Source organism: Chenopodium album, chromosome 8 (genome assembly GCF_948465745.1).
Source record: "Chenopodium album chromosome 8, dcCheAlbu1.1, whole genome shotgun sequence".
Taxonomy (NCBI): Eukaryota; Viridiplantae; Streptophyta; class Magnoliopsida; order Caryophyllales; family Amaranthaceae; genus Chenopodium; species Chenopodium album.
Window position 1 is genome coordinate 16294512 of NC_137841.1, and position 14046 is coordinate 16308557.

The 14046-nt window shown below is 33.4% G+C and overlaps 1 protein-coding gene across 1 annotated transcript; it reads right to left on the reverse strand.

Moving 5' to 3' along the window:
- Window positions 1-455: 455 nt before the first annotated feature.
- LOC145641732 (cystinosin homolog) lies at window positions 456-12048 on the reverse strand. The gene is made up of 8 exons (XM_081692664.1): window positions 11799-12048; window positions 11539-11671; window positions 7189-7278; window positions 6950-7074; window positions 1913-1955; window positions 1188-1305; window positions 1039-1088; window positions 456-952 (listed from the first exon to the last, which is right to left on the reverse strand). Exons 1-8 carry the CDS (start codon window positions 11912-11914, stop codon window positions 806-808), a joined length of 822 nt encoding a protein of 273 aa, XP_081548790.1. The 5' UTR covers window positions 11915-12048; the 3' UTR covers window positions 456-805.
- Window positions 12049-14046: the final 1998 nt, after the last annotated feature.

The window sequence follows — 14046 nt, forward strand, 5'->3', positions numbered from 1 at the left end:
TAAGAAAATTATAAAAAAGAAAAATACACAGTTGTACACTACTTACTATATAGTAAATACTAGGCCGTAAGCACTAGTTTCTTCATTTTCCCCATTAATGAAACTTGAAGCCTTAAATTAAACCTAAAAAGCTCAAGAAGATAGAGGATTCTTTCACTACAAATGGGTACTCCATCAAACACGAACCAAATTTTTATTTTCTGGATCTAACAGAATTCCCCCTTAACTCCCGCTAAATCCGCCCTTGAGTAGAACTAAATTAATGTCATTAAACAATGAGTATTTAATACTTATTGAGAATTTAGATTTTGTACGGGATGACTGTTTCTGACAAATAACCTTATTTAATGATATCATCTCTTCCATGAACAATTTTTTTAAAAAATAAAAATAAAAAATAAAAAATAAAAAAATGGCCTCAATTACAAATTCATTAGTTGCCTACAAAATGGACATTGTAAAAGAAAATAATAAAATGTGTTGCTTGTTTCTTACAATTGAAAAACCCATGCAATTTCTTCCAAACATGTGTACTTCGTATATTGTATTAAAACTAGAATGCTGGATACCAACATTTTGCACTATCAAATTGAAAAGATAATTACAATATGTACAATTTTTCTTAAATGTTCTACAATTTTTGAATAAAAAATACTGTGGTGTGGGGAGTTCCTTGAATGAGGTATTTTACAGATAGGATAGCATTTAGGTAATCATTTTATATAGAGATCTCGTTCGATTTAGACCCATCATGTTTAACATACTCAAGGTTACATTGATGTGGTGGAACATCCTAGTTCTTGCTTTAGGGAAGGTCAGACGTTGCTAGATCTGAGCTTTTCAAAAGTGCCTCGTCGTTTCCCTCATCCAACTTGGAAGAATGATGGATTGGCTTATTGCGATACAGCACGTAGTGCTGCACCATAAACAGGAGATCAAAGAAGATAGACACCTGCATGACAATTTGACATCAGAAAACTGCTTTAAAGTAAAGATAGGTCAGTAAATAGAAGGCGAGAAATCAGATGGACTGCATACAAGAGACAGCAGTGTCTTCCCAATATTTCCATAGAAATTCACCCAAGAACCTACAGGCAAAAACAAAGATTAAAATATATAAATTGGCAACTTTACGAGATAAATTTAGATTTGTAAAAACAATATACTTGTTATATAAAGGATTTCACCTTGATCAATAGACTGGGTAGCCATTTGTCCGTAGTTCGTCACCCCTCCAAGAAAATCAAGTAAAATATTTCCTATACTAAATCCTTCCGTGCTTTTCCTATAGAAGTTCATAAATGCCTAAAGTCCAAAAATGTAAAAGACTGAGTACCCTTTCAAAATGTGAAAAATTATTTTTGAATAAACCAATGCAACATAAAAGAAAATATGGTACACAGATACTCTCCAACACAAATTTTACAAACTGCAAGAGCTATTGCTAGTCCTCCATAGATGTTGATACACTCAACTCGTTATCGAAATAAATCATACAATACTATAAAATTAAGTGTGGTAAAGTGTACTACTTAACAAGCAATCATGTTATCATCCCTTTCAATGTATATCAGTAACAACACTATGGAGGGAGGCTAATACTTTCAGGGTGATTAACTACATGAAAAAGCTAGTAACTCGAAGAGTTGATGCAACATATATATGATTTCAGGTTTGCAAACAAGATTAGATGGGTGTGGATTATTTGCATTCGACGCTTGCCCCTAAGATTATTACCTTTAATCTTTCCTAGCAGAGGCCAAATCAGTCAATCTATGACTGGACATCATGTTAATTCTAAGACTTGCAACATCACAGTTTAGATAAAAGGCAATAACAATTATTCATTAAGTCAAATATCATCAAATCATCAACGGAAGTACAAGACAATTTAAAAGAAGCCAATACCAACCTGGGGAATATATTTAATGACAGTCATGGTAACCTGAATAGTGCTGCAATATTAAAACAAAATGGTAATCATGTTACGAAGGGATCAAAGAATTTGTAGAAAGTCATCATTCATCAAATGCTTTGAGTATTTAGCCCACAACAGGAAGGAATATGGTATCTTATATGGTAAAAAAGAATTTTATATATATATATATATATATATATATATATATATATATATATATATATATATATATAATCCACTTGCCTTAATAAGATAATAAGAAACAACATTGAAACGAACCCTTCAAAGTCATTAGTGGTTAATGCATAATTATACAGTATTCTGATTACAAAGCTGAAACACTCGGTCGCGGAATAACGTGTGCATAACAACATCGTTGCACATCATAGCTTGCTGCCAACTACAAGAGCTGGAGAAATTAATGGCAGAAGCCAAATCATTCAACAATGAAATGGCAATGTAGTCAATTCCAATCTACACCTAAATGCAAATTTAAATAGGAAAATAAGTGCTGTACACAACCATCAATAAAGAGTGTCAAAGTCAAATCCTAATGTAATATGAAAGTTTGTTTGTACCTGGTGATATACATTAACCTGGAATTCTGGAAGAAAATCAGTTTCAATCACATATATAGTTTCTCATACTAGTCTTTAGATTCCTCAATTGTAATACACGCAATATGACACACTAAAAAGTAGCTACACACTACTACTGGTCCAATCCAAATTCCAAACAACCAATCATTGATGAGGAAACAAGTTTATCACCTTCAAAAGATAAAAGCAGCTTCTTTTGGAACAACCATTATAGTACTTTGATACTATTTTGTAAAGGAGGGGGCAACGAGGATCTAACCATGGCACTATAATTATAAAGAATTCAACACAACTTAGAGTTAAAGATATCATGGGAAAGTGGGTTGAGACTTCTAAGGATATGGGAGACATTGGCCAAAACCAGAGAATCAGTCATTTGCATATTTAAGGAAGCGTGAGACTATGGCCAAACCCAGAGATTCTGTCATTTGCATGTTTGATGAAAAGCACACACAACTATCTTGATTTAGCTTCTAATTGAATGATATCATCTTGAATAACACATTATACTTTAATGTTTAGTGATTACAACACAATTTGATGCTTGAGAAAGTGCCGAATAGAGCTCCAAAAGTATGAGAACTTAGAGGACTGGAGCTTTTTTTTTTAAATTGAGAGAGCAAAAAAAAAAAAAAAATTCAAAAGTATGAGAACTTAGACGGAGACCCGAGGGTGCACCGGTGCGAAGAGTGGAAGAGTGGGACCATGGAGGGATTAAACGAGGAAGAGGGAGACCAAAGATGACTTGGTTGGAAGGAGTGAGGAAGGATATGAAGTGCATGGATTTACGTGAGGATGAAGTTTTGGATCGTAAGGGATGGAGGAGAAAGATTTATGTTGATGACTACACGGAATAATCAAATTTGGTTCATGTTAGCCGACCCCACTTTTGGGATTAAGGCTTTGATTGATTGATTGATTGATTGATCTTTAAAGGAGGATCAGACGTCAAACAGACCTAAAATGAGTAAAAACCTAGGCTAAGGGGTCAAAGTTAGCTTATAAAGTGGACACCTACACTTGAGCCTTTGACAAGTTCCTGGCACATGTTAAGCCCGTGAGGTGGTGCACAACTCTCAAGGCATTGGCAAGTTTAAGTAACCACTTACATAAAATTAAAATGGTGATGTTAATTCAAAATGTGAACATAACATAAAATTAAAGATGAAATTTAAGCATTTGAGAGACTAGCCTCTCATCAAAGTTATCTGTGTAAAACCAAAATAAACTTCCCAACCTCTAATTATATAGACATCCTGAATCCCCTTTCCCTCTAAATTAGTTTTTGAGTTTTTCCTCAAGCTACCTAGCTAAATTATTGTGCAATTGCAATTCTACTCCGATTAAGGTTGGTTAAATGATGAGCAAAAGATGTTGATCTTGATTGATAAAGTGAAAATCACAAAAAATAAAGACAAACTTGCCTCAACAACCTGAACTATAGCTTGGGTGCACCCAACACCCAAACGTTGAGTAGCATGTGGTACACCATCAACTATTGATTGGGTGCAATGCATGTCATTAATGAGAATATTGGGCACTCAATCTGAGATCCTTTCTGGTAGTTATAGTGTAATTGATGGCACCCGTTGCACCCCAATCGATAGTTTGTGGTGTTCTAGCTAATAGTCAGGTGTTGGCTGCACCCGAGGTAACCCAAGATATAATTCAAGGTGTTGGGCTAAAGTTGCCGCATATAAAAGGTTAATGGCAAGTAGTTAAGACACTTGCCTCTCTCTAAAAACTAATTTAGTAATACCAAATAAACTTCTCAATTTCTATCATAATCCCAAATCCCACCTCTTCCCACTTCACTATTAATCTAGGTCTTTTGATAAAGTAGTCATTTCAACAATATTATTTATCAAAATGACAACTTTTAAATTCTAATTCCTAATATAACCAAAATAATGACTTAGGGAGTCGATTAAGCCATTAACCAATATTTTTCCTATTGAATCGTTAGTATTTTTTTTTTTACCTTTCGCCTAATTATTAATTATAAATTTTACTGGGAATGTAAATTATACGTGTTCATAAATTAAATCTTCCGTTTTCTTATAGTTGCAATAGTTTGATTTTTACGCTATTCATGGACTCTACTTTGTCTAGCTTTAATGATTTATAGTTAAACAAAAATATAGTCATGTGGGATCTTGTTAGATTCGTGTCAATCTATACTATTTAATATTTTAATATCTAATGTTTATACTTTTTACAAATTCACAATAAAAGATATTAACAATTGAAACAATATATTGGCAATCGTGAAAAGAGAAGTGTTGCAAGTATAAATAAATTAAAAAAAAAAAAAAAAAAAAAAAAAAAAACAGAGGAAGTACTTAATTGTAACTCATGTTTTTGCTCAAAATCCTCGGATCATATAATCATGTGGTATATATGAGTGATTTTTGTTCATAATTATCAATTATTATGTATTAAGTTAGACTACTCTACCAGTTAAGTAGAAAATACAAATTTGAAGAACACTCATGTATTTGCAGCCTGATCAAATACTATGGTGGCATTGTGCTCTTATATGCTCGATAACCATTTTAAGTTACGTAATGTTTGGTATGCTTTGATAAAGGTTTAATTTATTTATTTGTTAAGGTTTCATCCAACTGTTCTCAAATCAATTTGGTTGCAGCATCTAACCTATAAGTTTACGACTCAGCTTGTAAACTGCAAGTGTTATCTAGTGTAATTAATATTAACAATATTAAATGTACATTTTGCTAGTATTTTCTTAAGAACTTTGTAGTTTTGATAATGGAAGTTTGGTAGTATTTTTTTTTCAACATGAAAAAAAATATGCAGTGAATGAAATAATCAACTCCCCTTGTCAATATTTTGGTTCGAATAGGTATCAGAAATTAAAAGTAGTTATTCTGAGATTTAGTTTTGTTAAAATGGCTAATTTCACAGAAGAACCTAATTATTTAGACTTCCTGATTTCCCTTTCCGACTAACTGATACCTTCTTTCTCAAGATTCATTGTACAGTTCCAATTATACCCATCATAAGACTGGTTCATTACGCAAGTTCATAGAACTCCTCAGTTTCATATAAATCCAAGAACCAAAAAAACAACACCCAAGTCTTACTTTTAAAGCTTGATTTAGCATTTCGTCTTGCCCTTGTTTTACAAAGATAAATGGTCTATTCTTCAAAATTAATCAAATATCAAGTGATTCTCCACATCAACCATTGCATTTCCCAATTAAATCCTCACATCTCATTTAAAACATCTAGATCTAATTCTTCACTAGCTTTAATCACTAGAAGACAATCTTATCCAAATAGGATGACACGCATGATAAGCTCACTCATCAAGGGTTAACGAAACTCATTTTGTCTTGCCCTTGTTTTACAAAGATAAATGGTCTATTCTTCAAAATTAATCAAATATCAAGTGATTCTCCACATCAACCATTGCATTTCCCAATTAAATCCTCACATCTCATTTAAAACATCTAGATCTAATTCTTCACTAGAAAACAATCTTATCCAAATAGGATGACACGCATGATAAGCAGGATAAATCACTCATCAAGGGTTAACGAAACTCAATACTTCCAGTGATTTCCCTAGTCCCTAGTCCTAATCCTGCCCCCTGGCACAAAATTTACCAAGTCAAATCTAGACAGCCAAACGAAAGGCTTTTAACTACCTATCAAGGAAACAGTTGAGAAAGGATGGATGGAAGGTGAATTTTTTTTTTGGAGACATGACATACCAAGAAATAGACATATTGTAATTTGGAACCTTAAGCTAACTACATTACTAAGTCCTACAAATCATATTCAGAAAATTTCAGCGGAACATTACTATTTTCAACCAATTTATAAAATTAAAAAAAAAAATAAGTAAAACAACAACAAAAAGTTTACTTAAAGACATTCAAGATGTGCAAGACATTTTTCATACAAGCAAGAAATATATCACTTAGGAATAATGGCACAAATGCAGAATTCGCATCTATATACTTAACAAAATTCTCTTGCTATGTTGTTCCTCGAGAAATTATTAGAAAAAATTACCATTTGATTATGAAATAATAACAATTAAACCCCTCCAACAAACTAAATATCATTTCAATCAAGGATTTTTGTTAAATGCTAGATTTTAAGTATTACGAACTTCTGGAGCCAACCAAAGTAGACTCCTTTGGTATATGTTTCTATGTACTAATGTCCCAGATTGATTAGCATGCTTTCTTTGAACATTTTAAAAAGCAATACATATTTTTAAACAATATATTTCTTGCTTTGTTTCATCCTAATATTATTTTTTAGAAGCAATATATTTCTTGGCTAGAAAAATAATTACCCACTCATCTAATATTACCCTTTTAAGTTTACATAAGATAAAAGCCAGCATATATAGCAGGACATATTCACATAATAAAAATAAAAATAAAAATTCTTACTTGAAGACAGTGATCAGCCAAAGCCAAGAATGGCTTGGTAAAGCAATAAATACACAGACTGCAGCAGTACCCCATGCAGCAATAACCAGCGCAAATGAGATCTTTGAGACTTTCTGAATTCCACGCTATAGAGAGAATATGCACAAATATTAAATTCAAGAACATACTACAGAAAACATGCCAATAACTCAAACAAAGAATATACCATAAAAATTAACCATGCAGAAGATGCTACTTACCTCATAGATAAAGATTTGGAACAACGTAAATGCTGTCAATAAAACAGCATGTATGGAGAATGCAACATCATTCGCAGCCACAGGAATCATCTGCAACAAGTATATTAGCCAAAGACCAAATTATAAACGACAAGGTGGAGGGACTAAAACAATATTTCATTTACAAGGTATCAGAAACAGCATCTAGTCATATATTTATAAGTCAACATTTGTTCTACCGGCCCTGCAACTATTACTCCACATACGATAAAAAGATACTTTATTGTCTTTTGTCACATCTACTTTTCAATAAAAACAACGCTCACTATCTCTAACCAAACAACTTATTACCTAAAATTTTGTGTCATGATTAGTGTAAAACTAATATGGGTTGTATAGAGTATTCACAACTAAATTAAGTTCAAATAAGGGCCAACAATTACAAGTAAGAGTCATAAGAGAAATCAAGTTCATAGATATCTACAAGAAATAAAGGGATTTGTCACATAGAACAAACATTGGAATTAAGTGTTAGTTGTACCAGTATAAGATGAAGCATTTCATTGTCATCTTGCACAAGTCCAACCCCAAAATAAAAAGTAGTAATAAGCCACACTTTTTAACAAACCACAAACATTAACAATTTGAGGCTTAATATTATATTTACACTAATGATCGAATTATGAAAGTAAACAAACATGCTATAGCTTATATCCATCAAGAGGAAAAGAAGGTTGATCAAAAACCTGTTTTTGGCACAGAGGACAACAATAATTAAATAAACAAATTAGAGCCAATGGGTTTCTATTTGCCAGTCCCAAGCTTTGATAAAGGAGGAGGGTTACGATAGGCCAATGACAGCCAACTTTATCATATCGCACTTGACATGAAACACAATGATTGAAAGTAGTACTAGGACGGGAGACCTCCTTAGAAGTCCTCATGTTGGTTCATGTAGCCGACCCTACTTATGGAATTAAGGCATTCAAGCAAAGAAGAAGAAGAAGAAGACTAAAAACAAATTGGGTGAACATAGAATTTCTCGGATTTAAAGTACTTACAACATAAAACTTCTAATTTAAACTATCAATATATATAACAGATTTTAAACAAGGTAAAAGTATAATTTATAAAAAAAACTTGCAACTACAATAACCTAGCTTTTTCCTCTTACTAATATTAAGACTTAAAATTATGTTATACTAGTTTAGGTCCCGTGTCATGCACGGTAATTTTAAAATTTAATATTAACTTTTCAATGATATAAGTAGTTATTTTACAAAAATCTATTAATAAAAATTAATAAAACATACTACTTTAATGCGAATTCTAATCAATAAATAAACAATTATTTTATTAAGGAAAAAAATACGAATACTTTCTCGAAGTAAATTAAAATATGTCGCAAATTATGTTAATATTTCCTATTATAGTCATAGATGTTTGTGTGAAAATGTATGTCAAATCTTTTTTATTTAAAATAATTATTTATTATTAACATATGTAAGAAATTACTTTTGTAAAAAAAACCTAATAAGAACACACTTACACACCTAGAGATGATACGTGTCATTGCTGGTGTGTCTTTTAATATATAGTTATTGATTTTTGTATAAGATTTTATGTTATAATTGTTTTTTTTTTTAAAAAAAAAAAAAAAAAAACCCTAATAAGAGCACACTTACACACCTAGAGATGACACGTGTCATTGCTGGTGTGTCTTTTAATATATAGTTATTTATGATTTATTGATAAGTTGTCCATCTATTTCCTCTATTTCGATTTGTCAAGGAGGGAGTAGGTGATTGTGCTACTAATTCAAACACTTTTCATTTTCATCCATCACAAATAAGTATGAATACTTCCCTACCGAGTACCAAAAACTTGGAACTACACTATCTCTAAAGTCTGAAATTCAATAAAAGTAATACCCAACTATCTTATGTCACATCTACTTTTTTAAAAAACTAATACTTAATTATCTCATATCCTAAGAAACAAGTGTAATATCGAAACAACTTATCACCTAAAAGCACAGCAAAATTGTTTGAACTATATATTCGAGATAAGCATTAAATTTTCACTTTGATCTCATCCTATAGTTTTTTGTAAACCTCGGGTGATAATGCATGAGCGAGGCATGTTCTTGAACAATTTGAGCTTGACCCGGTCAAAGCTCGATCCGTGGTGGCTCGCCTGAGTTCGGCTCGAGACCTTAATGAGCTAAGTTGAGTTATACCAAGCTCAGCTCGAAAAGTTTGTGAATAGACTCAAATAGTCTTTTCCATATAAAAAATAAATTATGTGTATACACATAAATTCATAAGTTAGTATTTTCATTGTACAAAATTAATTCATAGCAAATTTAATAATATAGTTTGACTTCAGCTTAGTTAATGCTTGGTCAAAGCTCAATTCTTAAAGTTTCGAGTTCCAGTGTGAACAAACATAAATGAAGCCGAGCTGGTCATAGTTAGGGCTTGGCTTGTTCGATTAGCACCTGTACCTTTGAGCATATCCTTAAACAGATTCTACTTTTTTTCTTTTTTTTTTTTTTTTTTTTTGTGTGTTTTACATACTCTTTAATGGACCTGGTCCACAGTAATTAGTTATTATGGACCATTATATTAGAGACACTATGGTTGTAAATTAATATTAAAAAAAAAAAGTTTACTATTTATAATAAAGGATATTATGTTGAAATAAAAGTCATTGTGATATTATTAAGGCTATAAGATGTTTTTTTTTTAATGAATTCTTTTATATACACGTCAATATACATAATAAAGGTTACTATGTTAAAAACAAGGTCATTATGTTTAACATAATGTTGTACGGTTTACAATAATATTGAATGCCACACAAGTTTGAATAAAGGAAGGTTACCATATTAAAAACAAGGTTAATATGTTGAAATATAGTCTCATATAACGTCAATTGAGTGAGTATAAATTTGAGTTTACAATATTATTATTGAGGATTAGATCTACACAAGATTTTCTTGGTGTAGAGAAAGCCAAGAATTGGCATAATGTATCGGAAAAATTGATTCTAATAATCCCACCTTTGGCTGGTTCGCTATTAATAATCCCACCTTTGGATTATTATTTAATAATCCCACCTTTATATGGGATTTTCTTCTATTGGTCCCTAACTTGTTGGTAACTGGTTTTGATAAGTTAATATACCATGTGTCATTCTGTAATTGGTTGAATTTTTTTTTTTTCAAAAAAAAGTTAAAAACTAAAAGAAAAAAAACGGAACCCTAACCCTCGTCCCTCGCCCTAACCCCACCAAAAATCGGCCGGCCGCCACCCTAAACCCCCGTAAACAGCCGGCCGGAACCCCCCAATACCAGAACCCACCCAGCCGACCAAAAGGCACCCATGATATCACCCTTTAAAACGAATCCAACCCTGAAACCACCATAACCACCACCTTGAAAAATGCTATAAACCATCAAAAACCTCCTCTCGCCGCCAAAAACCGCCGAAAAGACCCTCTAGCCTTTGAAACTCCTACCAAAGCCACCCCCTTCTGCTATTGAAGGTTTTTTTTTTTTTCTTAATTCATTGAAATAATGGTTGGTTTTGCTGAGTGGGGTTCGAAATAAGGGTCCCGGCGTTCCGACGGTAGGGATGCGGGTTCCGGCGGTTTGGATGGGCGCGGGTTCCGGCGGTTTGGATGGGCGCGCGTTCCGACGGTGGGGATGGGGAGGAGAGCTGCCAGAGGTTGGTGGTTAGGGTGGTTGTTGGGGTTGGTTGGGTTTTTAAAAGAATTTTTTTTATCAGAATATTTTTAAAGGTTTTTGGTTTTTCTCTTTGACCAATTATTTGATGACATGTGTCACTCAAATTAAAAAACAAAATAGTTTACCTAATGTACAGGTTACCGGTCACTAAGGACCAATAGAAGAAGATTTCTTACAAAGGTGGGATTATTAAATAATAATCTAAAAGTGAGATTATTACCAGCAAATTGGCCAAGGTGAGATAATTAGAATCAATTTTTCCTAATGTACCAAACTATCTAAAATTTAATAGCAAAAACAGGCAAATACTACAAAATTATCTAAAATTCCAAGTTCTACCACGAATCCTTGATTCAATGTCGACATGTCGTTATTGATTATTTGATTCATCTTACCATTGCCAAACTACTCCCAAATTCACATTTGTTATCTAAGGTAAAGGTAAGCCTTTCTTATTTGTTTATAAATATATTATATATTTTTTTCTATTCGTTATAAAAAGTTTGATATTTTTTTTAAACAACAAAGTTTGATTACTTGAATGACGCAATTTAACAATTAGTCAATAAACCATGCCACTATGCCAGAAACAAAATAAGCAGGAAAGAAAGGGTGATCACCTCGTCACGGCCATACTTGTCGCGGTACTGATTCTGAACAACCGAGCTGAAGTAAAGGGTAGCATTGTAAATAAGATACGTGCTATGCTTTGTCAAATTCAGCACCACGAAATCAAAGTTCAAGCCCACCACACTGCACCATTAAATTATACGAGTTAACAAATATCGTCACAGACATGGGATCAAATCTCATCTACATCGATTACGACCCATTTCAATTAAACATGATCATACAAGAAACAAAAAGAGGAATCACAAACCTTTTACGGCGGTAATTGAGAATAACTTGAGGGTAGAAACTGATAGACCAAGAGAAGAAAGCAATCCATCCAAATATCTGGTATATAATTTCTAACGGAAATGAATTCCATGCCATAATTTAATTTTTACTGCTTTTGAATCTGAAAATAGAATTTGTTGAGAATGAGTTGCTTCTGATTGTGTTTGCCGTTTTACAGGAATCTAATCTATGGATTGAGAAATGGGGCTGCTGTAGGACCAATGATTATGGGCCACCACTTTGGTAAGTAAATGGAACTTGGACGGGTAAATAGGTTTGTTCATTTCATTGAATTTTAGGACACATACATTGTGAACAAGGATTAGTACATGGGTTGGTTCATTTAAATACGGAGGAGAAAGTCCTAATACATCACCGTTAGAAATAAACAAAGGCAAATTTGTCAAAAAAATAAAAAAAATCTTTTAAATGCACTATTTTGCGAAAAAAAAACTTTTTCAAAGCTTTTTTGTAAAAGAAAACCCAAACACATCTAATTTTTGTTGAAGACAACCTGATACCTCTAATGGGGTGTTTCGTTCAAACAATGGTATGGGTTTGGAATGAGGAATAAAACCTGGGTGGTATGGGGTTGAAACTAGATACTTGATTTCATGTGTTTGGTTTTTATCTAGGAATGATAGTCTTCCTTTTAATTTTAAACCTAAAGGTATGTGTATGAGCCATACCCACCTCCCCCCTTGGGTTTCAAAAACCCATACCCTAAGGGTTTGAGGTATGGGTTTGAAAAATGAAATGTCAAGAAACAAACATAATGTATGGGTTTTGGTCATTCCAAACCCATACCTTATACCTAATATGCTTGAACCAAACACCCCCTAATTCACCTGATTAACCACTAATTACTTCGAATTACTCTCTAACTATTTAATAATAAAATTAATTTATTAAATTAAAAAAAAAAAAAAAAAAAAAAAAACACAAACCACCATCTCCACCACCAGCCAGCCACCCACTCCCTTTCCCCCTCCCATAGCAGCAGCCCCACCATCGACTAAGCCACCATAATCGTAGCCCCCATCCAAGCCAACCACAAAAACCACCCCAGCCACAACCTACTACCAGCTAGCCTAAACCCGTCGTCAACCACCACCAAGAAACCGCCTCACTCCCATCGCCAGCCCACCACGAAAATATCTACACCTAGAAACATTAACTCGGCCACGAATTCTCGAAATACAACTTCGTGTTCAAAGAAGGTTGAGAACAATAATTAGAGTTTGCATAATTGGAGGTTTCTCGCGAAAGAAGTCGGGGCGGGCAAAGCTTCCGCAAGGGCCCTCTTCCCGTGGAAGGAGGAGAGAGAAATTTCAAGGTAAAATTAAAGTCTTCATTTGATAAATTAGGGTTTTTGTGAGATAATTTAAGGAAATTGAGATGGAGAAGCCATTGATAACCATGATTAAGCTAGGAGAGAGAAAGATGAAACTAGGAATTTTTGGAGGAAATTGATGAAGAAGGAATGAGGGGGTTGGGGGAAAGGGATGTGGGTTGTCGGACCGGCGTTATAGGTTCAAGCCGGCGGATCAAATGGGGGAGGGGGCTGCTGTCAAGGGAGGGGGGAAAGGAGAGGGAGGGGTGGCTGGATGGCTGGTGGTGGGCAGGTCGGGTGGGGTTCTTTTTTAAATTTATAAATTAATTTAATTATTCAGTAGTAAAATATGAATTAGAGGTTAATTAGAAGAGATTAGAGGTTAATTAGATGTATTAGTAGGACTAGGTTGGGTTTTCTTTTATGAAAAAGCTTTTAAAAGGTTTTTTTCGCAAAATGGTGCATCTAAAAGGTTTATTTTGACAAATTTTCATAAAAAAAATTGCATAATAGCCTTTTGTAATACTGGAAGCCTTTTTATGACTACTGAGATGTTTTTTCAGTACTACTTTAAGTGTCTTTTGTACTACTGAAATCATATATAGTACTACTGAGAATTTTCAGTAGTACTATTGTACGGAATAAATTTCAAGCGTTAACCCCTAGCTTGAACCCCACTGTGATCATACACTAAAGTACGATGGCGTCCAAAAGGGAAGAAGATAGAGCAAAAGAGTCGCCAACAAGTTTTAGGAACTTGTAAGCCGTTCACAGGGTGAAGGTTACACCCCTTAACGATCCAAGAGATCGTCAACTCCATAAGGTCTAGAACCAAATAAGGGTTCGGGGATGAAGATACAAATCCAACCTAAAAGAGATTGAACCTGCCCTAATA